General features: G+C 51.1%; 1 protein-coding gene across 2 annotated transcripts; it reads left to right on the forward strand.

Annotated features, from left to right (window-relative positions):
- Positions 1 to 19,924: 19,924 nt before the first annotated feature.
- DNAJB8 (DnaJ heat shock protein family (Hsp40) member B8) lies at positions 19,925 to 20,629 on the forward strand. 2 transcript variants are annotated; one of them, XM_037829741.1, is made up of 2 exons: positions 19,925 to 20,132; positions 20,289 to 20,629. In XM_037829741.1, exons 1-2 carry the CDS (start codon positions 19,925 to 19,927, stop codon positions 20,627 to 20,629), a joined length of 549 nt encoding a protein of 182 aa, XP_037685669.1. The 2 variants fall into 2 exon arrangements, with proteins under 2 accessions (XP_037685669.1, XP_037685664.1); XM_037829736.1 differs by having other exon boundaries at positions 19,925 to 20,629.
- The last annotated feature ends 3,488 nt before the right edge of the window (positions 20,630 to 24,117 follow it).

The following is a 24,117-nucleotide window of genomic DNA, read 5'->3' on the forward strand; positions in this document are numbered from 1 at the left end:
CTAGAAGTGGGGCAGAGCTGGGAGAGAGGGCGAGGCTGCGTCCCTGCTGCAGGGGGTTGGGGGGGTCCCCGGGTTCTGTTCTGCTTTGCTGTGGTTGTCTCAATCCTTCCCAAGGTACAGCTGTACGTAATGTGTACCGAGCTTAGATTCTGTACACGGTGGTGGTGGTGGCAGGGTGCAGCAGGGCGGGCGAGTTGGGGTGAGTTGGAGACCCCGCAGCCCGGGAAGGAGGATTGTGCTGTTTAGTAGACCAAGTGCAATACAGGCAGGCAATCGTGCGGGGAGCGCCACAGCCAGAAGTAACTTATTTTGTACTCGTTTCCGCCTATGAAAAAGAATCGGCAGTATTTTCTGTTTTTATGTTTTATTTGGCTTCGTTTTATTTTGGATTAGTGAACTAAGTTATTGTTAATTATGTACAACATTTATATATTGTCTGTAAAAATTGTATGCTATCCTCCTATTCCTTTAAAGTGAATACTGGTAAGAATAATAAAATACTTTTTGTGAATGCCTCTGGCCTGCGTGGTGGGCTCCTGGGCATTCCCGCCACTCTGGATCTTAGTGTGGTGAGATAAGCACGTGGGCGTTACTGTTGGACCCCCACCCTCCATCCCAGGGGGTTTGGAGGGGAAGGGCTCCTGAATTAGGGGATGGGGCCGTCCGTGTCTGGCTGGGCTCCGATTTCCCTCTGAATTTCCTGATGCACTGTGGGGTCGCGTGGCTTGGGTGGATGTTGGAGAGGCTCAGGGAGGCTGTGGTGTTTCCAGCCTGTTCTTTTTCTGGAAGTTTCAACAAGGATCCCACTGAGGTTTTTGCAGAACTTAGCAAGGACTGACTCCTCCCAACCCCCCATCACCACCACCACCCATACTCCCAAGTGCTGATGAGCCCTGGATTCTGAGATAGCTGGTCACCAGTACTCCTGTTCGTTGACAAACCTGATCGCCAATGTCCTTGACCACTGATGGCACTGAGTGCTGTCCTCTTTCATCCATGAAGTTGGTCATCAGTGATAACCACCATGACTGATATCTCTGGTTGATGATACATCTGGTTCCCAATGTCTGCAGTTGTAGACATCTGATTACTAACAACTGATCGCCAACACCGTCTCCTCACCAATATTTCTACCCATCATGTCTATGATCACTAGCTCACCAATAAGTGTGACCACCAACATCATTGATCAGTGTTTGTTTCTGATCGATGATGGATCTGATCACTCATACCTGATATCTCCAATATCTTCGATCATGGTGCATCTCATCACCAATTTCTTTTTAATGATGTCCTTGGTCACTGTAGAGTCTGATCACAAATACCTCTAACCAATGATGTGCCTGAAGCCTAATGTCCCTGATCACACAATCCTCTTACCATCCATTTTTCTGATTACCAGTGTGTCTGGGAACCAACCAATATCCTACGTTACCAATGACTTTGGTTACCAGCAAACCTGATTGCTCAACTCTGGTCACCAACATCTCTTATCACCAATGCGTTTGATCTGTAATAGACCTGATCCCAAATGGTTCTCATCACCAGGCTCTCTGGACCCCACATCTCCAGTTGTCAAATCTGATCATCACAGCCTTGTATCTCTACTTTTCTATACTATCCCTGGTCATCGAGGAGATGAGTGTCAAATGCTTTCTTCAGTAAAGCTCATGAGACCCACGACTTTAGTCTCCCATGGCCCCGATCAATGATTAATAGTATATCCAATCAATGATAACTCTGATCACTGGATCTTCAGTGTCTGACCACTACCCTCTCTGATTGTGTTGTATCTGAATGATGTCACCTCACTGCCTCCACCCCTCAGATGTCCCTGATCAATGGTTCCTCTTAACCCTAACTCTCTGGTCACCATCATCTCTGCTCATTGGGTTCCTGGTGATGAGCATTTCTGATCTCAACCTTCTTAGTGTCCTGATGCTCCTGATGTCCACCTAGCCTAGGAGGTGTTCCTTTAATTCCTCTCATCCCAGAGTGTTGGAGTTGGCAAGGCCCTTGCTTAGAGCTGCGGACACAAAGCCCCTGGGATGGCCAACACCTTCTCCAAGGTGCCCCAGTGGCCAGGGTAGAGTGGGGTGACCTCTCTGGGTCTCTGACCTCCCAGGCCACCTCTGCCCCTGGTGAGCCTCCACTGACCTGCCCACACCCTTCCCTGCAGACACCTAGAACAGAACAGAATAAGTCTGAATGTGTCGTGACCCGCCCCCGGCAGACGTCCTCAACAGCTCCTCCTTCCACCCCTTCCCCATCTCTAGAGCATTCTGGCCTCCTGCTGTGGGTGGGATGAGGTGGGAAACCTCCCCTCCTTCTGTCTGCTGCAGCCGCAGTGAGGGCAGCGATGTTCCTGCTCTTTCCGTCTGTCCTCACACCCTCTCCAGGTCATGACTGCCAGTTCATCACTGCCGGACTGAGTATATATAATATGATCATGGATTTGCCTGTGAGCACCTCCTGTCTACCAGGTGTGGGGTGACATCAGTGAGTTAAACAGACAAGAATTCCTGCTCTTGGGGAGCTTACATTGCAGATGTGAAGCATCATAAATAGCATGTGAAGCTGTTGATCTGTGCACACTTGTCTTCTGTCACCTTTACTAATTTTGTTCTGTGGGTTTGAATGCAGAGATGGCCCAGCTCACAGAAGAAAAAACGGACCCCTGAGGGGGTTCAAGCAACTTGATCCAAGTTCACCCACTCGGCCCACACTGAAATGAGTAAATTCTATGTCCCAGGAAATGCCTGACCCATGATTCATGATGTGTGACCTCTGACCTGTGACTCCAACCCCTCCTCTCAATGACCATCCGGATATAATCTAAGGGCAGGGAGCGTACACCGTGAGTACATGCTTGGGTGTGCTCAAGCATGGGAGGAGAACTCAAGGCTCAAGGAAGGGGTGATCATGAGCCCTGGCTTGTTTCCCCTTTCTTGCCCTCTTTTCTGGAGTAAAGAACCAGGTGAGCAGGATGGGAGACCAGGCTTCCAAAGGGCCTCATCTCCAAAAGCCCTTTACCTGGCCTCTGGCTAACTGTTATCCTTGTCTGGCCTGAAGGCCAGGGCCCAAGCCTGAGTCTAGAGCCAGAGCTTGAGGTCTAGAACTTGTAGCCTAGCATCCAGAAACCAGTGCACAGAACCCAAGAACTGGGTGCAACTCAAACACAGAGCACAGAGCCTGGAACCCCAAATCCAGAACCTAGAGCTTGGATCTCAGAATCTAGAACTTACAACCAAAGAACTCCAAGACTAGGGTCCAGAACTCAGACCTCAGAATCCAGGACCTCAGAATCTAGAACACAAGTCCCCAAACGTGGAACCCCAAATCCACAACCTAGAGCTCGGAGCTCAGACTCTAGAACTTACAACCAAGAACTCCAAGAAGGGCTCAGAAGTCAGACCTCAGAAACCAGAACTCAGAACATGGACCCCAGAAACCAGGGCCCTGAAAGTGGCACCCCAAATTCACAACCTAGAGCTTGGAGCTCAGAACCCAGAATTTAGAGGCAAGAACTCCTCTGTGCAGGAGGCTCAGAGCTTAGAACACGGAGTTCAGGGGCTAGGATCTGAGCCCCAAATTCAGAACTCAGCATCTAGAGCTCAGGACCTAGAAGCCAAAATGCAGAGCCCAGAACTAAGAATGACTAAAGAGCTCTCCCTTTGTTTCTCTATTATGTCCTTGCCTTGTTTTCCTTCCTTCTGCCCACAAATAATTTCAGAGCACCAGCCACAGTTATAGGTGCCAAGCAACAGCCAGTCAGCAAGAAACAAGGAGCTGGGCCAATTTCCACTCCTGTCAACCCCAGCCTTACAGCTTTACAGGTCAGGGACTGCACCTGTCTTGTCACTGCTGTGTCCCCTCCACCTCTCCTTGGCTTGTGGTGGGTGCTTCCCAAATGTCTGCTAAATAGATTCATTCATTTATCCTGCAAATGTTTTTACTGACTCCATCGGTTCTGGGTGTTTGGGTGGCGAAAGAAATGCACAAACCTCCTTGCACTGGAGGACAAGCTCTCCCTGGCTGCCAGGAAACTCACAGAGGGCTTTCTGATGAAGGAGGCAGCCAGAGCTGGGGAAGGTGTGTGTGTGTGTGTGGGGGGGGGGTTGTGTGTGTGTGTGTGTGTTGAGTTGAAGATGGGTGACCCCCAGGGAGCAGGGGAAACAAGCTGGCTTTGGAGAGCCCCAGGTTCAAGTCCCAGCAATTCACTTTGCAAGGGCAGTGCGCGAATCAAAGACTGTTCCGAAGGCTTCTTGGGGAGTCCTCCTCCAGAAACCATTAGGTCCAAACAATGACTCCCGCGGCCCCCGGCCCCGAGCCATTGTGCGGGGTAAACACTTTCGATTTTGTGGTCACAAAGCGCCCAGGCAGGGCTGCGAATGGCCTCCCTTAGCAGGGCGATGGCTCTCTTTATGATTTGGTGGGGGCCTGGCGCCACTGTGGCCGGGGTGGGGTCAGCCTTTGTCCCGTCTGTTTGCACCCAGGTGGGGCTGGCCGGCCCCGGGAACTCTGGCACGCTCAGCCCCCTTCTTCCTTTCTTTTTGCCGGAACACTTTCAGGCCGGGTTTATGATTCCCATTTTCCATAGGAAGAAACCAAATCCCCTTTGCCACTTGCCCGAGGTCGTTCTGTGCAAAAGTCTCGCAGCTCTGTCCTCCCAAGTCCCTCCCGCCTCCTGGTGCCTCCCCAACCCCCCACCCCCCACCTTCCCCTCCTAATGGGGAAGGGAACAGATTTTCTCGGTCCCCAGGGTCACAGAAAGGGGCAACGCTGCAGGGGAATAAGGCTCTTATGGAGGGTTGCCTCCCATCCATGGACCTGAGGGATGGAACAAACTAACCAAGAAGCAACTGAGGGGCTGTCCCTCAAAATTAGTAGTTTGATCCCAAATTAGTTTATAAGGACCAGACAGTTCAATCACAATGCCATTGTTTGCTTTTTAAATGGATTTAGGTAAAACGATAACATGCAAACTTTATCTGTAAAAGCTAATGAGCAAGATCAGCACGACCAAGTCAGAAAATTAGGGAAAAATAAGGCTCTGTGTGTGTGCACGTGTGAGTGTAGAACTGTCCAATATTAAGCGAGATTCTATTGTCACGATTGTTCAGACCTTGTGGTCCTGTTGTAAGAATAAACAGATCAATGATGCAGGCTCAGGTAAACTTGAAACAGCTATTATTTACAAGATAATGGATGATAAAGGAGGGATCCTGAATCAATGCAGGGGTGGAGGGTTAGGCAGTGGAGTGGAGTTAGAACGACTAACTGGTTAGCATCTCACTGGGTGGACTCAAAAGTCTACAACCAGCCAAGCTGCCGTCCTAATCTAGCCAGTGGACAAGTTTTGTTTGCGCTGCACAGTGGTTTACAAAAATGTGAATGAGTTGCAAATGATTTTAAATTAGGGGATTCACATAAAAATAGGTAGATTATTATTATTATTTTATTTATGTATTTATTTATTTTTTTATTTTTTTAACTTCCCTTAGAGAAAAAAAAAATCTGGAAGATCTGGCCGCAGGGGACTGCATATCAGTATGATCAATTCTGTATCTCTCCAGGTCAGTGAAGGAGCCAAATCCTTGGGGAATTTGCCCCTCCCATCTCCTCCTGACCCTGTCCTTCCCTTGCCCCCGGCTCTTGGGGACACTGAGTTTGAATCCTGACAACTGACAACTCCGTACATATCAAATGAGCATACAGATTTGAGATTTTTTTACAGCCTGAGACCTGAAACCAACCACTGCAATCTCCCCAGTCAGATCACTCAGCTTGGCAGAAAGTCAGTTGCAAACCCCAAGGGGGTAAGTTCAGCCTTTCTAGGAACCAAAGAACAGAAGCTGAAAAGTTGTTGAACCAACGTAAAAAGGTGTAAAAGTTTCTACAGCAGGGAGGGAGGTGGCAGGATAAGTTGGGATCATGCTTTTGAAATGAACTCTGAGACAATAGTTCCAATTTTGAGATACCAATGTCAAGTAATTATCCAAACACTTTTGACTAAAAGCCCTGGATGCAGAGATGTTTTAGGCCATCGTTATTTTATAAAACAGAGACATTGGATACAGCCCGGATCCTCAACAAAAGGGGGTGATGGGGAGGGAACTGGGGGGCACCCACCAGAGAAGGATGTTAAAATGCCTTCTGGAAGATATGCTGTCAGAGCCAAGTCACGGAACAGAAATGCATAGTAATTATGTCTAAGTGGAAAACATTTTCACCAAATCCTAACAAATGGTAACATCTGTGGAACGGGTGATTTCCCCCCTTTTTCTTTCCCCCATTTTCCAAATGTTCTATAATGTGGTTTTATGGCTTCAAAGATAAAAATGAACCTTTCAAGAGAATCACATTAGAATGGGAGGTGATTTTGCAAAATTTGCAAAAACTCAAAATACAAAAAAGCAATAAATGATAAAAACATACCCCCCCCCCAGAAGAAAGAGAAAAGCAGGCAAAGGGCGTGCAAAAAGACACTCCCCAGTAGAAACATAAACAGCCAGTAAACAGGCAGGCAGGAACTCACCCTGGGAAATTATCACATGCATGCAAATTGAACAAGGAAGTACCACTTTCTACCTCCCATCTTAGCAAAAAATTTAAAAAGCCAGGTACAGAACCCAGGCACAGGTCGGTGGTAAAAATGTCCATCAAAATGTCTCCTGCCTGCTGGCCCAGCAAGCCCTCCTCAAAGACTCGCCCTTTCCGTGCTCCCTCCCCTCCTTCTGCAGTCTCCGAGGCTGCCAGGGCTCCATGGGAATGCCAGTGGGAGGACCCTGAATTTAACAGGTGTTTGCAGCATCTTCCTGCATCCTGCCCCAAAACTCAGGTAGGTCACCCCAGATGATCCCTCCTGTATAGCTGCAGACCAGTGGGGGCAGGCAAGGGGGTCTCACTCAATGGGAGGGTGCAAGGCAGGGGTCTCTCCCACTGGCCTGCAGGCTGGAGTTTGGTGGGGTTGTCAGTCCCTGGAGAGGGGACGTGGCTGGCCCTGCCCAGCTGCTTCCTTCCCAATGCCCCATCTGTACCTCCTCCAGGCCCTACCCTCAGCCCACGCTCCCTGGGGGATCCTGGGAAAAAAAGCCTCCCTTTCTCCCTTTTTCCCCTCCAAGCTCCTTGGCTGTGGGTGGGGCTGGGATCCAGGTTTCCCAGGCTTTGAGGGGATGCCAAGCTGGACCCCTCCCCTTTCTCAGAATTTACGGATGGAGGGGACTCTTCTGCAAACACACACACAGACACCACCAACATCATCCCCTCGTCCACCTCCCTGCCCAGCTCCATCCTTGCTCCGGCACCTGCTCTATTGCATTAGACTCTTTCCTTGCCTCCCAGTCTCCAGGGGAGGGTCCGTCCCTGTTCTCTGCCTCTTCTCCCTACAGATGAGACCACCAAAGGGCTCTTTCTTAACCCCTTTGCTTTATTTGAATTATGAAATATTCCAGACCTCCAAAAATACAGCTAATCATGTAACAAACACCTTCTAACCTCTCCTCTCTGCACCCCCCCTGCATATTAGTTTTCTATGCTGCATAACAAAGGACCACACGCTTAGCAGCTGTTGACACCATGCACTTATTATCTCACAGTTTCCATGGGTTGACAAAGCATCTCCCAAGGCTGCACTCGTGGTGTCGGCCGGGCTGGTTTCTCATCAGAGGCTCATCTGGGGAAGGATGTTCTTCCAGGCTCCTTCATGTGACTGGCAGAAGTCGTTACCTGGCAGCTCTAGGATTTGTTGTAGCTTGCTCCTTTGAAGGCTGAGATGGAGAGAGAGGCTCTAGGGACAGTCTGCTATAGAGATGGAGATGCATAATGAGATACCATGAGAATGCCATCCCCCACCTTTGCCTTATTTTATCGGCTATAACCAAGTCATAGGCTCGGCCAAGGGCAGAAACCAAGAGGAAGGAAAAATGGAGATTACAGTATAGACTGTCTTGCATAGACCCCATCCCACTTAAGAACACATTACAGATAATATCAAATCCCCACCCAATCCCGATGCCTTCCGTCTGCCATCCCAGAGGTAAATGGGGCCCTGAATCTCACCTTCATCAGTAACATACATGTTATATTTTCACTCTACATGTATGAATTCCTGAAACACAGATCATTTTGTCCTATGCATTTTTACCTTTTATATAAATAGTGTCCTAGCGATAGATATTTTTCTATGACTTGCTTTTTTAAATTCAATTTTATTGAGATATATTCACAAACCATACAGTCATCCACAGTGCACAATCAGTTGTTCACAGCACCATCATATAGTTGTGCATTCATCACCGCAATCAATTTTTGAACATTTTCATTATCACACACAAAAAAGAATAAGAATAAAAATTAAACTAAAAAAGAACACCCGAAACATACCATAACCCCCATCCCTTCCTGTTATTCATTTACTTTTTATCCTCATTTTTCCACTCCTCTGTCCATACACTGGATAAAGGGAGTGTGAACCACAAGGTTTTCACAATCACAGTGTAAGCTATATAGTTATACAACCGTCATCAAGAATCAAGGATGCTGGGTTACAGTTCAACAGTTTCAGGTATTTCCTTCTAGCTATTCCAATACACACAAAACTAAAAAGGGATATCTATATAATGCATAAGAAAAACCTCCAGAATGGCCTCTTGACTGTATTTGAAATCTCTCAGCCACTGAAACTCTATTTTGTTTCATTTATCTTCCCCTTTTGGTCCAAAAAGACTTTCTCAATCCTACGATGCCAGGGCCAAGCTCATCCCCGCGAGTCATGTCCCATGTTGCCAGGGAGATTTACACCCCCGGGAGTTATGTCCCATGTAGGGGGGACGGCAGTGAGTCCACCTGCAAAGTTGGCTTAGAGAGACTGGCCACGTCTGAGCAACAGAAGAGGCACTCGGGGTGACTCTCAGGCACAATTATAAGTAGGCTTAGCCTCTCCTTTGCAGCAACAAGCTTCACAAGGGCAAGCCCCAATATCAAGGGTTCGGCCTTCTAAACCAGTAGCATGACTTGCTTTCTGTGTTCAACATCATGTTGGTGATATTCATCCACACCAACATATGAAGTTCTGGTCCGTTCCTTTTTCCTTGCAGTATGGTATACCATTATGTGAGGATCCCACAATGCATTTACCTGGTCTCCTTAAGATGGACTATAAATGGGGCAGCAATGGGTGTTGTTGTCCCTGTGCCCACAGGGGAGAGGCCTTCTCTGGAGTCTGAAGCCTAGAAGACCAGTTACTGGGTCAAGGGAATTTGCTCCCCTGCATCTACAAGAAAAGGCCAAAGGGTTTTCCACATTGGTTGCTCTGATTTCCTTTCCCACTGGCAGCATGTGGGATTCCAATTGCTCCACATCCCTGCCAACAGTTAGTAATGTCAGACTTTTCAACTTTTGCCAATGGAGTGGGCATGAAACTGAATCTCATTGCTGTCCAGGGATCTTTATAGATGCTGATCATATCCTTCTCCTGTTTAGGATCTTCCCAAGCTCTCGAGCCCTGCTTGGTGCAGCCCCTGTCCCTCATCCTCCTCCCTCCCTCACTTCTGCCTCCTCAGTTCCAGGCTCAGTACACTAGAGATATGTCAGGAGTCCTGGCATCCCACCGTGAAGACTTTGCACATGCTGTTCCTTCTGCCTGGAACTACTCCCATGTTCTGAGGCTCCTGCTTTATTAAGAAATAGGTAATCAAACAGGTCACCCCTGTGTTTTAAATGTTCACATTGGAAAAAATTAACACTTTTGACACCAAAAATGCAATGCAATGCAATATAATTTCAGGATTCAAACAACATTCTCAATCTTGGTGTTATTGACATTTGAGGCCAGATAAGTCTTTGTTGTAGGGGGTGGGGGGCACTGTCCTTGGTATTGTAAGATGTTTAGCAGCATCCCTGGCTTCTACCCACTAGATGCCAGTAAAGTCTTCCCCTCCGTACGCACACACACACAAATGGTGACAATTAAAAGTGTTTCCAGTCTTTGCAAAATGTCCCCTGGGGAAGGGGAGAGATTCCCCCTATTGAGAATCACTGATTTAGAATGTGATCAATTCACACTGCACACAGGACAGTGTGGCCTGAAAACAGAGCACAATTTTACAGCCACACGCTGAACTTCTCCTTCCCATCTTGTAGAGTCTCTCCGTGACTGAGTGACCTAGCTCATTTGGAAAGGACATCAACTGTCTAAAGTCAAGGCCCTTCGTGTGTGTGAGGCCAGGGTCAAAGGCCAGCCCCTACTCCTACCAGTAGTAGAGACCTACTTGCTTCCCTCCCTTCTTCTCCTGGGAACTTCTCTTCATCCCTCAAAACCCTGCCCAGATGTCACCTCTTCTGACCAGCCTTCCCAGAAGCCCTAGAAAGTTGTCACCTCTTCCTCCAATTCTTGTTATAGCTACATTCACATGGTTTGTATGTCTCTGCTCCATGTCACACAGCCTGGGTTTGGGAGCTCCTTGTGCAGGTGAGGACAGCGTGGGGCTGGGAGCTGGGGGGAGTGATACAGCTGAATTCAGCTCTGCTTCCAGCCCCCATCCAGACCAGCAGAGGAAAGATTTGTGGATCTGAATTGTGAATTGCAAAGAGGCCGCTCCAGCCTCCCGCTAGCTGACCCAATGAAACCGAGATGTGCACCAGACGCTAGATGAGCAGGCCTGGGGTTGGGTCCTGAGGAGGCCTGGAGGCAGGGGGTGCGGGAGGTGAGCTGTGGAGACAGAGGGCAGAGGGTCCAGCTTTTTCTCCAGACCTGGAAGAGGTGTGAGGTAGCCAGACCTCCCCACACGTTGGAGACACAGTGCCCCATGCTTCAGGCACGGCAGGGCTTGGTGGTGCTGATGAGGCTGTGTGTGCATGTGTGTTTGTGTGTACGAGGGTGCACATATGCACAGGCTGTGGGTACTTGACGTGTGTGCAGGCCTGGAGTGCCCTATCTGACTGTCCTGTCTAAAAGAGAAGCCTCATCAGTCTCTAACCCCCTTTCTGCTTTGTTTCCCTTCAAAGCATCTATTACCACCTAACATTATAGCAAATGCTCATTCATTCCTAGTTTATTGTGACTCCCCAACTAGAACGTCAGTGCCAGGAGGGCCAGGCGCTGTCTGGTGTGCTCACTGCCACATGTATCCACCTCACTCAGAGGAGTGCTTGGCAAACAGCATGATGTGGATAGGAGTGTGTGGAATGGAGGGATGGATGGATGGGTGAGTAGATGAATGGGAGGGTGGATGCATGGGTGGGCACAAGGGTGGGAGGATGAGCGGATGGGCAGGTAGATGGATGCGTGAATGGGAGATGGGCAGTTAGGGGAGTGGGTGTGTGGATGTGTGAAGTGGGTGGGTGCGTGGGTGGATGAGTGGGTACGTAGATTGATGGGAGGGAGGGCAGGAAGGCAGAAGGGCTGGTGGACAGATGGGTGGATGGATGGGTGGGTGAATGGGGGGTTGGGAGGGTGGATGTATGGATGGGTGGGCAGGCAGGCAGGCAGATGGGTAGGTGGATGGATGGATGGATGGAAGGAAGGAAGGATGGATAGGTTGTTAGATGGATGGGAGGGTGGACAGGTGGATGGGGACATGGGTGGTGGGTGGGTGAGTAGATGGATGGATGGATAGATGGAGGATGGATGGATGGATGGATGGATGGATGGGTGGGTGGATGGATGGATGAGTAGGTGGGCAGGCAGTGGGTAGGTGGATGAATGTATGTATGGATGTTGGGTGGATGGATGGATAGATGGATAGAAGGATGGATGGGTGGGTAGGTAGACTGATGGAAGGGAGGGTGGGCAGGCAAGAGGGCTGATGGGCAGATGAGTGTATGGATGGGTGGGTGAATGGGGGGTGGGGGGATGGAGGTATAGATGGATAGATAGATGGAAAGATGGAGGGGTGGGCAGGCGGGCAGGTAGGTGGGTGGCTGGATGGGTGGATGGATGGATGGATGAATGAATTGGATGGATGGATGAGAGGATGGATGGATGGGTGGATGGATGGATGGGTAGATGGATGGGTGGGTGGATGGGTGGATGGTTGGATGGATGAATGAATTGGATGGATGGATGGATGGATAGATGGGTAGAAGAATGGATGGGTGGGTGGATAGATGGATGGATGAATGGGTGGGCAGGCAGGTAGGTGGGTAGGTGGATGAATAGATGGATGGGTGGGCGGGTGGGTAGACGTCTACTGCTTTGGATGTGCACATGGGTGCAGGCCTTGACTCTGGAAGATACTTCAGGCTTCTTTGTACTTTACTCTTTTCAGGAAGATCTTTCCTCAGAAGGAAGCCCCACACCCCAGAAGCTGCAAAGGCCCATGGGTCTGTGGGAGACCTTGGGGACATGAACTCTCCTGGAAGCCTAGGAGCATCTGTTGGAACCCAAGATTGCAGCCCTACCCAGGGTTGCTCCAGGCAGGGGTAGGCCAGGAGCTAGGACACTGGGGGGCGGGGGGAGGAGGGCAGCCCCAACAGGTTGGCACACCTTGGAATTCAGAGGGTCCCACAAATGCCTGCCTTCACTTGGGCGGTGAGCTCTGACATGAGACTAGATCTGACCCGTCACCCCTGACTGGCGGATTGGGCAGAAAGCTTTCCCAGTGGTGAGTGCTCTCCACCCATTAACCCACCACCTGACCAGCTCCCCACCCATCCACCAGTTTGAATGTCCATCTACCCCTCCATCCATTCTTCCCTGGAGCTGTCCACTCATCTGTGTGCTGGTAGCCTGTCTTTCCATCCACCCATCTATCTATCCACCAAATGTCAGCACTGCCATCATTTTGTTGGCAAACACATACATACAGCTCTTTCTCTGTTCTAAGCTGCCCCTGCAGCAATTCTATGAGGTAGATACTATTATTCCTCCCATTTTACAGATGAGATGAGGCACAGAGAGGTTAGGTGACTTACCCTAGGATGCACAGCAGAGCTGGGATTTGAAGCCAGGTTACCTGACTTGACAGGCCGAGCTCTGAACCACTGTGTAATCCACCTCTCAGTCTGTCCATCTGTCCGTCCATCCACCCTTGTGGCTGTCCATCATTCAGTCCCTTCACTCATCTGTCACTGTGCCCATCCTGCAGCCCATCCATCCGGCGGCTGTCACCCATCCATCCTGGAGGTAATGCAGTTAGAGGACCATGGCCCCTGAGGGGAGAGAAGGCCCCGAACTGCCCATCTGGCTGGGCCTGGGTGGACTGTGGGGGTGGGGGCAGGCTGCCCCCAGGCTGGGCTGGGCTGTGTGGGGCTAGAGGGAATTAGACGAGTGACTGCCAGGATCATCTAATTAGGCACGCTAGTGATAAGCAGATAGGATCGGGGGTGATTAGAATCCTTTTAAAAAGCCACTCCATTAATTACAGAGACAGAGAGGGGCCTCTGGCTGCTCAGAATACCAATTGGCTGCCTAATCAGCCTCTATCAGCTTGCCCTGGGGAGGCCCTTCCTGGGACTGCTGTGTGACCTTGGGTGTGCCCTGCCCTCTCTGAGCCTCCCTGTGCACCGGGTCAGGCTTAACCAGTTACTCAAGGGCCTCCCTTTCTTCCCAGGCCATGGTTTGGGGGTGGGTCTGAGAGCAGGGACATGGGAATAGCTTCACATCAGAGGCCAGAGACCAGCACCCCAGAAAGGAGGACACGGGTGGGGGAAGGGGTTCCATCACCCCACTGGCAGAGAGAGGGAAAGTGACGTCACCGCTAATAAGAGTGTGGGAAGCCTGAAGCCAGTGGTCTCACCTGCCCATCCCTACTCCTCCACTGCAGAGGGATCCTGGGGACCCTGGTGCTCCCCCTGGGCTCCCCAAATGCTTTAGGCTTTAGGACTTCAGAGAATGCTTGTCCGAACCCTTTGCAGAAAGGGAATCACCTCTGCATGCCGCCACCAAGTGGCTGTCCCTTTCCTAATTCCACACCTTCCTTGAAGGGAAGTTCATTGCATCCCCCCGGGGGGAGGGGGGGTGTCTTCATTTTCAGAGCATCTGACAGTGAGGAGCTGGGACTTGCCATGAGACCTGCTGTTCTCCGGGTTCACAGAATTGTCTGCTCCCTGTACTCTGGGATAGCCCTGAAGAGACTTGGGGGTTTAGGGGGTAGTGACAGGGTCTCCAGCCCTGCCTCCACCCCAGCTGCCTCACACAGGCCCACCACAGGTTGGGAGTCTCAGGATGAGCACAGGACCTGGGGGGCAGAGAAGAGTGAGGAGCCTGCTGAGGGGGCTCTGGAACCACAGTCTGGGAGGGCAGTGGAGGCCAGCACCTTGCCATCTTGGCAGTCTCCAGAAAGGTGGGGAGAAGGGAGCCTGGGTCAGAGGGCAGCATCTGTAGGATATTTGGGCACCTCATCTGAGTCACTTGTTCCTTAACATTTTTATAACCACCCACATCACAGTCCTGATTATATTGTTGGGGGAAACCTGAGCTTCACCTTTAGCTATGTTGCTGTCAACAAGACTCTCTCCAGTATCAGTTCACTCCAACCACCATCACCATAAACTCTGCATCATCCTTTCCACCACTACTATCACCCTCCTCCCCATCCTAGCATCACTTTCTGCACCACTGATCTCTATCACCTCATCAGCACCTTAACCAGTGTCACCATTACCATCACCACCACCATCCCCACCATCTCCACCATCACCACCACTATCTCCACCTCAACCAGTGTCACTATTATCATCACCACCATCACCACTACCATCGTCACCACCATCTCCACCTCAACCAGTGTCACCATTACCATCACCTCCACCATCCCCACTATCACCACCATCACCACCACCACCACCATCACCACCACCATCATCACCATCTCCACCTCAACCAGTGTCACTATTACCATCATCTCCACCATCACCACTATCATCGCCATCACCACCATCACCACCACCATCTCCACCTCAACCAGTGTCACCATTACCACAACCTCCACCATCACCACTATCATCACCACCATCACCATTATCACCACCATCTTCACCCAAATCAGTGACAGCATTACCATCACCTCTGCCATGATCACCTCTGACGATACTGTCACCACCACCTGCATCAACACCAACACTGTCATCTCTTCTTCAACCAATATCACTATCATTGTTACCTTCACCATTACCACTGTCACCTCCACCAGCACCACCACCCTCTCCATTAACTGCATTATTGTCATCACCACCACCAGCATCTTCACAACCATCCTATCATCTCTATCACCATCACCACCATAACCACTACCATCTCTACCTCAACCAGTGTCACCATTACCTCCACCTCTACCACCATCACCTCCAACACTGCCACTGACATCATCACCCTCACTGCCACCTGCCTCATAGCCATGACCATCGTGACCACCTCCTTCACCACCACCACCGGCTTCATCTGAGCCATTATCACCATTGCCACATGTATACAGTTACTGTGCGTGTAACAAGTATTCAGACATTTAACGCAAGCTCACACACTGTTGGACAATCTGGGGGAGAAAAGTTCAGGAAAGCAAGGAATTGCTGATGGTCTCAGTTTGAAGCTCCAAAGTGGGTGGATCTCAAGAGCTTGCCTGGAAACTGCTGAGAATCTCATGAAATTCTGGAAAGCTCTCACTGAATATCTCAACCTGTAGCTCTGAAGCAGGGGTTCTCAGAAGGTTGTCCACAGTTATCAGCTGCCTGCAATTGCCTTTCATTCTCTTCCACCTTTCAAACTCATCCATTGCCAGATTCTAACCTGGAACCATATAGGTAAGGGGATTCTGAGAGATCTTCCATAATTCTCTATGATGCAGAGGAGACCATAGAAGAAGGTGTCAGTAATGCTGAGTTAGCAACAGAAAATCCAGAAACCACATCTCCAACATCATCACCATCACCATTACTATAGCTAGCCAACCATCACTCCACCATGTTTTAGTTTCCTAGGCTGCTGAAAGCAATACCACAAAATGGGTTGGCTTAAACAATGGAAATTTATTCGCTCACAGTTGAGGCCAGGAAAATATCCAAATCAAGGCATCATCAAAGTGATGCTTTCTCCCCAAAGACTAGCTGCTGCTGATCCTTGGCTCCTCTGCCACAGCATCTGCTGGCCTGTCCCTTCTCTTCTGGATTTTGTCGCTTTCAACTTCTTGCTTCTGTGGCTTTTTTTCCCTTCTTGTCTGAATTTCATCCTCTTACAGATTCCAGTAAGAGGATTAAGACCCATTCTGATCTGATTGATTGACTGGAGTGGCTTCATCAAAAGGTCCTACTTTTGATGGAATGGATTAAATTTAAGAACATGTTTCTCTGGGGTACATATACTTCAAACCACCATACACCAGTATATCATTTCCATCACTTTCAGTATCACCACTTCTATTTTCAATCCTCTTCCACAACCATCACCACCACCATCCATTAATATCATAATTTCTGCCACCTACCCCATCATTACCACTGGTATCACCGTCACCATAACCATCATCACCACCATCGACCATCACCCTCAGTACTGCCCCCTCTGTTATCGTCATTATCCCCTGTAGTATTCTGTAGCATTGGCCCAAGTGTTGACTCCCTCTTTCCTATAAGACTTGAAGGAGTCTCTTGAAAGATTATCATTCCCCACCCACTGGCATTGGCCTTGGCCATGTGATGTGAGCAAGAGCTGAAGTTTTTAGAGTGCTCTGGTTTGCTAAAGCTGCTGGAAATAGAAATGGATCGGCTTTTACAATATTTATTAGTTCACAGATTTATAGTTTTAAGGCCATGAAAATGTCCAAACTAAGGCATCAAGAGGTAGATACCTTCTCTGAGGAAAAGGCTGATGGCATCTGGCGCACCTCTGTCGGCTGGAAGGCACATGGCTGGTGTCTGTTGGTCCTTTGCTCCTGGGTTGTGTGGCTTTCAGCTTCTGCTTCCAGTGGCTCTCTCTAAGTATCTGTGGGTACTCACTTAGCTTCTCCAGGGCAAGCTCTGGGCTTCATCTCTTAGCTTAGCATCTCCAAACATCTTTCTGTCTGCATCTCCGAGTGTCTGGGTCTGTGTTGGCTCTAAATTCTCTTAAGGACTCCAGTAAACTAATTAAGACCCACCTTGAATGGGCGGGTTCACATCTCCATGGAAATAATCTAATCAAAAGTTCTCACTCACAATGAGTCTGCACCCACAAGATTGGATTAAAAGAATATGGCTTTTCTGGGGTACATTATAGGGTCAAACCAGCACAGAGAGGCACCATGAATTCCCACCAGCTCTCTTACTTGCACCCTCTCCTGAGAATGGCATGTTTCAGTTCAGAGCTGCTCCCTTACCCTGGGACCCAGTATGAGAAGACAATGAAGTGGAGACCCAGCAGCTGATCCACAGGTGCTGCCAATGAAGTGGGCAAGAAATAAATGCTTGTTGTAAGTCACTGAGACGAAGGGTTGTTTGATACCGTAGTGACGACATCCACTTCTTCCACCACTGTCATTCTCGCCGTTGCCAACCTCTTCACTTCTGCTACCACCGTGACCGTCATCAACCACACCAGTAATTCCTCTGGGACTCCACTTCCATCACCTCCCCATGATACCTCTATCAACCACACCACTGCCTTCTCTGACACCAGTATCCCTCCTGCCATCACCTCCATCATTATAACTATCACCATCAGCGTCAACTACTACCTCCACCACAAGACTTATTACTGTCTTCCTCACCTCCTCCACCATCATCACCTCACCACCACCATCCTCACTGCCAGCATCACCATCACCTCCACTGCTTCCACCAGAGCCACTTGCCCCATTACCAGTGCCCCCCATCACCACCACAATCACTGTCCCACCCCACCACCATTACCCTCATCCCAACACAACCACCATGCTCGCCTCTACTCTTCATGATGCCTCATCCATCCCCACGTACGCTACCATGAACCTTGTCACTCACCACCGTCCCCATAGCCACTCTCAACACCACTGTCACTGAGAATTCTCTAGGGTAGGCAGCTTTCTCCAGCTCAGGTGGACAAGCCTGTCAAGAAGAAGGGGTTCCAAGTACCATAACAGGAATACGGTGACATTTGCATCGGTCTCCCCACCCAGTGGAGTTACTTTGCTATTCATTTCCTCCACTGAGACATATGTTATCATGCATGCAGGGATGCCACAGGGCACCGGGGACGAGACCTCGCTCCTGGTGTGGAAGATGCATGGAGAGGACAGCGTTTATCACTCTAAGTGATCCTATGTTTGGGACTGACTAGCACATGCTGTCACGTACTGGGTGTCTGGCACCTGGCAACGGATGAATCTTGAAAGCCAAGAGAAGGAGAGGAGGAAGAAAAACAAAGGGGTAAAGAAAGTCTAGAAAAAGAAGAGAAAAAAGGAAGGAAGGAGGAAAGGAAGGAGAATGCTGTCTTAGTTAAGACCTCATGATGCAACAGCTAGTTTTTCCATTAGCCTGGTGGGTAGGTACTCTGGTGTGTTTTCTATCTTAATTGGCGGTTGAGAGGTGAAGGGAAGAATGGATGCTGATCAGTATTGTTCATTGCTATTTCTAAATATGGCCAACAGCCGAGCAAGAACTAAAGAAATAAAATTGCCTAGGAACCTGCGGTTGCCTCATTCACTGTCCCAGTCTCCTGGGGCTCCAGTAACAAATTATCGCAAACCTGATGACTTAATGCAACAGAAATGTATGTTCTCACAGCTCTGGAGCCCAGAAGTCTGAAATCAAGGTGTCGTTGGGGCCATGCTTGCTCTGAAGGCTCGAGGGAGGAATCTTCTTGGCCTCTTCCCAGCTTCTGGTGGCCGTCGGCAATTCCCGTGACCACATCACTCTCCTCCCTGCAGCCTCTTCCCATGGCCTTCCCCTCTTGTCCTTGCATCTTGGATCTAAGGTCCATCCAGATAACTCAGTTGACCTTCTTTCAAGAGCATCAACTCAGTTACATTTGCAAAGGTCCTTTTCCAAATGAGGCCATGTTCACAGGTTTGGGGGGATCAGGCTGTGGACGTATCTTTTTTGGGACCAACGTTCAACTCGCTGCACTCACACATCTATGCTTAATTTCAATCCCTGTTTTCCTTACCGGAATGGAGTGGAATGCCTCTTCTTATTTGCCATCCACTCCAGCCTCAGACAGCCCTGGGTTTGAGTGACCTCTACTCATTGACTTGCTGTATGAACTTAGGGGACTTGCTGCACATCTCTGAGCCCCGTTCATTCTGCAAACTGTCCCAGATGCAAAAGTCCCTGCCTTTGTGGAGCTTATTTTTGGGGATCTGATGGGATGATTGTGTATAAGGAGAGTAAACCCTGTCCCCTAAGTTGCCTGATCCCCTGCCTTGGACCTCCCCACCCCCCACTCCAGACCAACAATCCCACCATTATGCTAAGTGGACCCATCCCAGGAACCCTCTATCTCCCGTCCTGGATCACTTCCACTGACCTTAGCTGCCCACCTGGGCCTGGATCTCTTGGCTGCTCCAGGGGGCTCAGCCACCAGCCCCGTCTTGACAGAGCTCTGTGGTCCAGGCCCACCATGGCGGCCCTGCCTGGCCTGCGGAGACAGGCAAATGTGCCAAGGCGTTGCCCCAGATCTGCCACACCCAGGAGCTGATGTCACAAAGGACCCCCAGCTCCAGCTCTGGAGTGGTAGTGGGGGTCCCACCCCTGCCCCTGCCCCACAGTGGCAGTGGCCCTCCCCACCCCCCACCCCTTACAGTGGAGGCCCCCATCTGCCCCTGCGAACTGGTACTATGAAAAGGTAAACTCGCTGGGCAGAGCCAGGCCCGGAGCCAGCAGAGTCCAGCAAGATCCCCATCCCACCGCCTGGTGGAAGGGACCCCCACCGGCCACCTCACCCTCCTAAGGCCACTCGCACCACCCCGGGGCCCCCCCGCACCCACTTCCACATCACATCCCACCCAGGGCCCCAACTTAGCCTCCCCTCGGCATGGCCAACTACTACGAGGTCCTGGGGGTGCAGTCGAGCGCCTCCCAGGAGGACATCAAGAAGGCCTACCGCAAGCTGGCCTTGCGCTGGCACCCCGACAAGAACCCTGACAACAAGGAGGAGGCCGAGAAGAAGTTCAAACAGGTGTCCGAGGCCTACGAGGTCCTGTCCGACTCCAAGAAGCGCTCCCTGTATGACCGCGCGGGCAGCGACAGCTGGCGGGCCGGCGGCGGGGCCAGCACCCCCTACAGCAGCCCCTTCGACACCGGCTACACCTTCCGCAACCCCGAGGACATCTTCCGTGAGTTCTTCGGCGGCCTAGACCCCTTCTCCTTCGACTTCTGGGACAACCCATTCAGCAGAGAGCGGGAGAGTCGCAGCCGCGGCCTGCGCGGGGCCTTCTCGGCGGGCTTCGGCGAGTTCCCGGCCTTCATGGAGGCCTTCTCCTCCTTCGACACCCTGGGCCGCAGAGGGATGACCGGCGGCCACACCACCTTCTCATCCACCTCCTTCGGGGGCTCTGGCCCGGGCAGTTCGGGGTTCAAGTCCGTCATGTCGTCCACCGAGATGGTCAACGGACGCAAGATCACCACCAAGCGCATCGTGGAGAACGGGCAAGAGCGTGTGGAGGTGGAGGAGGACGGGCAGCTCAAGTCGCTCACCATCAACGGCAAGGAGCAGCTCAAACGGGTGGAAAGCAAGTGAGCCTGGGACACCCCCCCCACCACGATCAACAACACCCTGCAGCCAGCCCGCCGGCCTCCCTGTGCTCCACAGCTGCCCATGGAGGCTGACGGTTAATAAATGTGCCTAGTGAGTTTGTGGAGACCCCCCAGCAGCTTTGGGGTGGCGGTGGGGGTGCAGGGACACGGGCATCTTGGCAGATTGCTTGGCGGTGGCTGTGTGGTGTGAATGCACATGCCAAGGGGTGTGGGTGTGTGACGGACCTGTGGCCACATCCTCCTCAAACTGGGGCTTCTAGATTCATCCAGGAAGCCCAGGGATGGCTCTGTAGGTGGTTTATAATCTCTCCACCCGTGCTGAGTGGGTTGGTAAATTGTACGGCCTTCAAACCCATCTTAATCGACCTCAAATCCAACCTCGTGCCAATGTTTCCTCCATCAGCTGTCAAGTGCAGGGCATTGTCGCCTTGACGTGGGACTTCCCTGGTCTCCCTGCTTCCACTGTCGAGTCTCAGTGGGTCAGTGTTGATAAAACCCAAGTTGCATCACGTTCCCTGCCTTGCTTTACACCTTCAATAGCTCCCTCTGCTCTAAGCAGAAAGACCTCAAAATGAAGCTCCGGTGGCTTGGCCCTGCCCCCCTCCCTGGCCTCATCTCCTCCCCACCCTTTGCCCTAGAGCTCCAGCCATGCTGCCGCCCCCTCTGCTTTTCCATTGCCCCGAGTGCTGTGCAGCCTCAGGACCTTGGCACATGCCGTTCTCACCGGTGGATGCCTGCTTGCCTGCAGCCCTTTGCTCAAGTGTCTCTTTTTGAAGGAGGCCTCCTCGGACGCTCCTGTTCTGAATCAGCCCCCTGAGGCCTTACTCTGCTTTCTCACAGTCCCAGTCCTGTTTCTCCATGGCCTGGATCGCATTTAGAGTTGTGTGCTCATCTGCGGGTTGGAGAGAACAAGGCCTGGGCATGCCTCATCCCTCGCTACGTTCCCCAAGTCTGGAACAGTGCCTGGCACCAAGAGAGGGGTGGATGCTTCTTTAAGGAAAAAATGAATGTGTGTATGGGGGGAGGGGGGTGGGTGGTGGGTGGGCAATGCCTGGTAGACTGAGGCCACCTGCATGGAGAGGAAGTGGGTGCTGGAGATGGGGGGCAGGAGCCAGGCCTGCCCCGGTCCCCAGATGCATGGTTTGATGTGGAGACTTTCACCTGCCTCTGTACCAGCTTTCGGCTGGGGTCCTGGGGGTGGGCAGCTCCCAGAACACATAGTGCTCTAATGGGGGTTGCCATAGCGGGGGTGGGGGTGAGCCCCCTTATGTCGTTTTGTGGGCTGTGGGCAAGAGGGAAAGCATGAGCCTGGCAGTGCTGTGGGGCAGCCGTAATTGTCAGGTCCATGGACAGATACAAGCACCCCAAGTAGGTGTCCCTGAGACTGGGACCCTGTTGCATGACCCCTCTCCAGGAAGCCCAATGGGGGTAGGGACCCTGCAGTCACCCATGTGTGGATGCCAGGCCCATGCATCTCTCCCTGTGTGTGTGGCACAGGTAAGAGGAGGATGCTTCGATTACCATCTGCTTCCCCAGTAGACTGTAAACCCTATGAAAGCAGGAACTTGGATTTTGTGCACTGCTGAACCCCCGTATTTAGTCCAGAGCACGGATGGAGTAGGTACTTGACAAATAATCTGTTGTGTGAAGGTTTGTTTGCACGGGTGTGTTTGTGCATGCTGGCGGATGAGCCTGGGTGAGGTCTCTGCAGTTGGGCCACAGGGCTCTGTCCTCAGCATTGTCTCTTCAATATCGGGATCAGGGCTTTCTTTGAAGGAGGCCACAGGAGGCACACTCAGCGGGGAGTAGAGTTGAGCCAGAGCTGTTGCCCCAGTTAGAAACAAGAAGATGCCAGATCCTTGAAACTGGAAGGAATGTAATAATCCTGCGTAAAAGAGAACAAATCAGAGACCCAAGTCAGGCTGGGGAGACCTGGCTGGCTCACAAGTGGGTGGGCAAGGAGTTGGAGGTCTTAGTGGGCCACAAGCTCGGTGTGACCAGAGAGGGTGTAAATGAGAAAGTGCGTAGTTCTTTGCTCAGACCCTGTGACCACACTTTGTGCTCGGCTGTGGGCCCTGCCCTGGGAGAGAGGGGCAGGGGCAGTCTAAGGTGGGGCAGAAAGGTAGCTGGGGTAGGGAGAGGGCTGGGATAGGCGGAGGGCTAGAGATCCCATTCTGGGGGGAGCTGGGGAACTCAGTTTGACAGGCAGCTTCCTTGGACAAAGTTTCTGTCCCCAAGTCCCTGCAGGCTATTCCAGGCTTGGGGAGCAGGTGGGTCTGAGGTCCACACATCAGGCCTGGGACCCTTGGGAATAAGGGGTGTCCCATGGAGCCAGAGCTTTCTCCAGGTCAGAGCAAGGCGGAGTGAGTTTCCCATCAGGGGAGGGGTGTGGGTCTACTGATTACCAGGTTTTTAAAAACATTTAAAAATATATACTTTTATTCTGAGACTATCTCCAAAGTACAGATGCAACACATACTTTTTTCCCCCACGTATTATTTAATTCAAGGCAATTCAGGCAGTATATCTTGAGCACCTATTCTGTGCCAGGCCCATTTCTAGGCCCTGGGGATACAGCACTGGGCAAATGGTTAGAGTCCTACCCTCAGGGAGCTCACATTCTAATTGGGGTAGACAGATAACAAACATATATAGCTCTTGTCTTTGGTAGTAAGCGATGCTAAAGTGTGGCAATGAAGGCAGGTAAGCAGATAGAGGGGGAAGGGGGTCACGGAGTGGGGCAGGGGAGTTTTCAGTTGAGTGGTCTGGGAAGGCCTTCCTGCAGGAGGTGACATTTATCAGGAACCTGAATGAAGTGTCAATGCAAGCTTTGTGTGTGGTTATCTGCAGGAAAAGTATTCTGGGTAAAAGGAAAAGACAGTGCAAACCCCCTAAGGCTGGAACAAATCTGCCTTGTTGAGTCATAAGAAGGAGGCCAGTGAGGTGGATCTGCATAGTTCCTCTGACTGCCCACAACCCTCCCAGGCAGGGATCATTTACCCCATGCTACACGAGAGGAAACTGAGGCATAGAGAGGTGGGGGCACTACCACAGGGTCACCCAGCGGGAGAGCAGCTGAGCCAGAATTGCATCCAGGGTATTTACTCCAAAGGACTTTCCCTTAAAAAACAACTGCAGCACCAATGAAAGTTGTGTGCCTGCTGGGGTGTGAGGGTGAGGGTGGGGGCTAGAACGAGAGCCAGGAAAGGAGGTGATTGCAGATTTCAGGGTTCGAGTCTGGCTAGTGGTAGGCTCTCTGGTTCCCAGGCCAGCGAGAGGTGGGCAGAACCAGAGAAGAAGCTGGGGCATGGCCCAAGAAAGTGCCATGAGCACTAAGTGGGCTGGACTGCGTCAAATTTTGCTCACTGTTGCACCCCCAGCTCCCAGCACTGCACCTAGCATCTAGTAGGTGTCCAATAAACGATGTAAAAGGAAAGATGGTGACAGCACACTGTTCCAGGGACTAGCAAG

This window comes from Choloepus didactylus, chromosome 1, assembly GCF_015220235.1.
Source record: "Choloepus didactylus isolate mChoDid1 chromosome 1, mChoDid1.pri, whole genome shotgun sequence".
In the NCBI taxonomy this organism is placed as follows: Eukaryota; Metazoa; Chordata; class Mammalia; order Pilosa; family Megalonychidae; genus Choloepus; species Choloepus didactylus.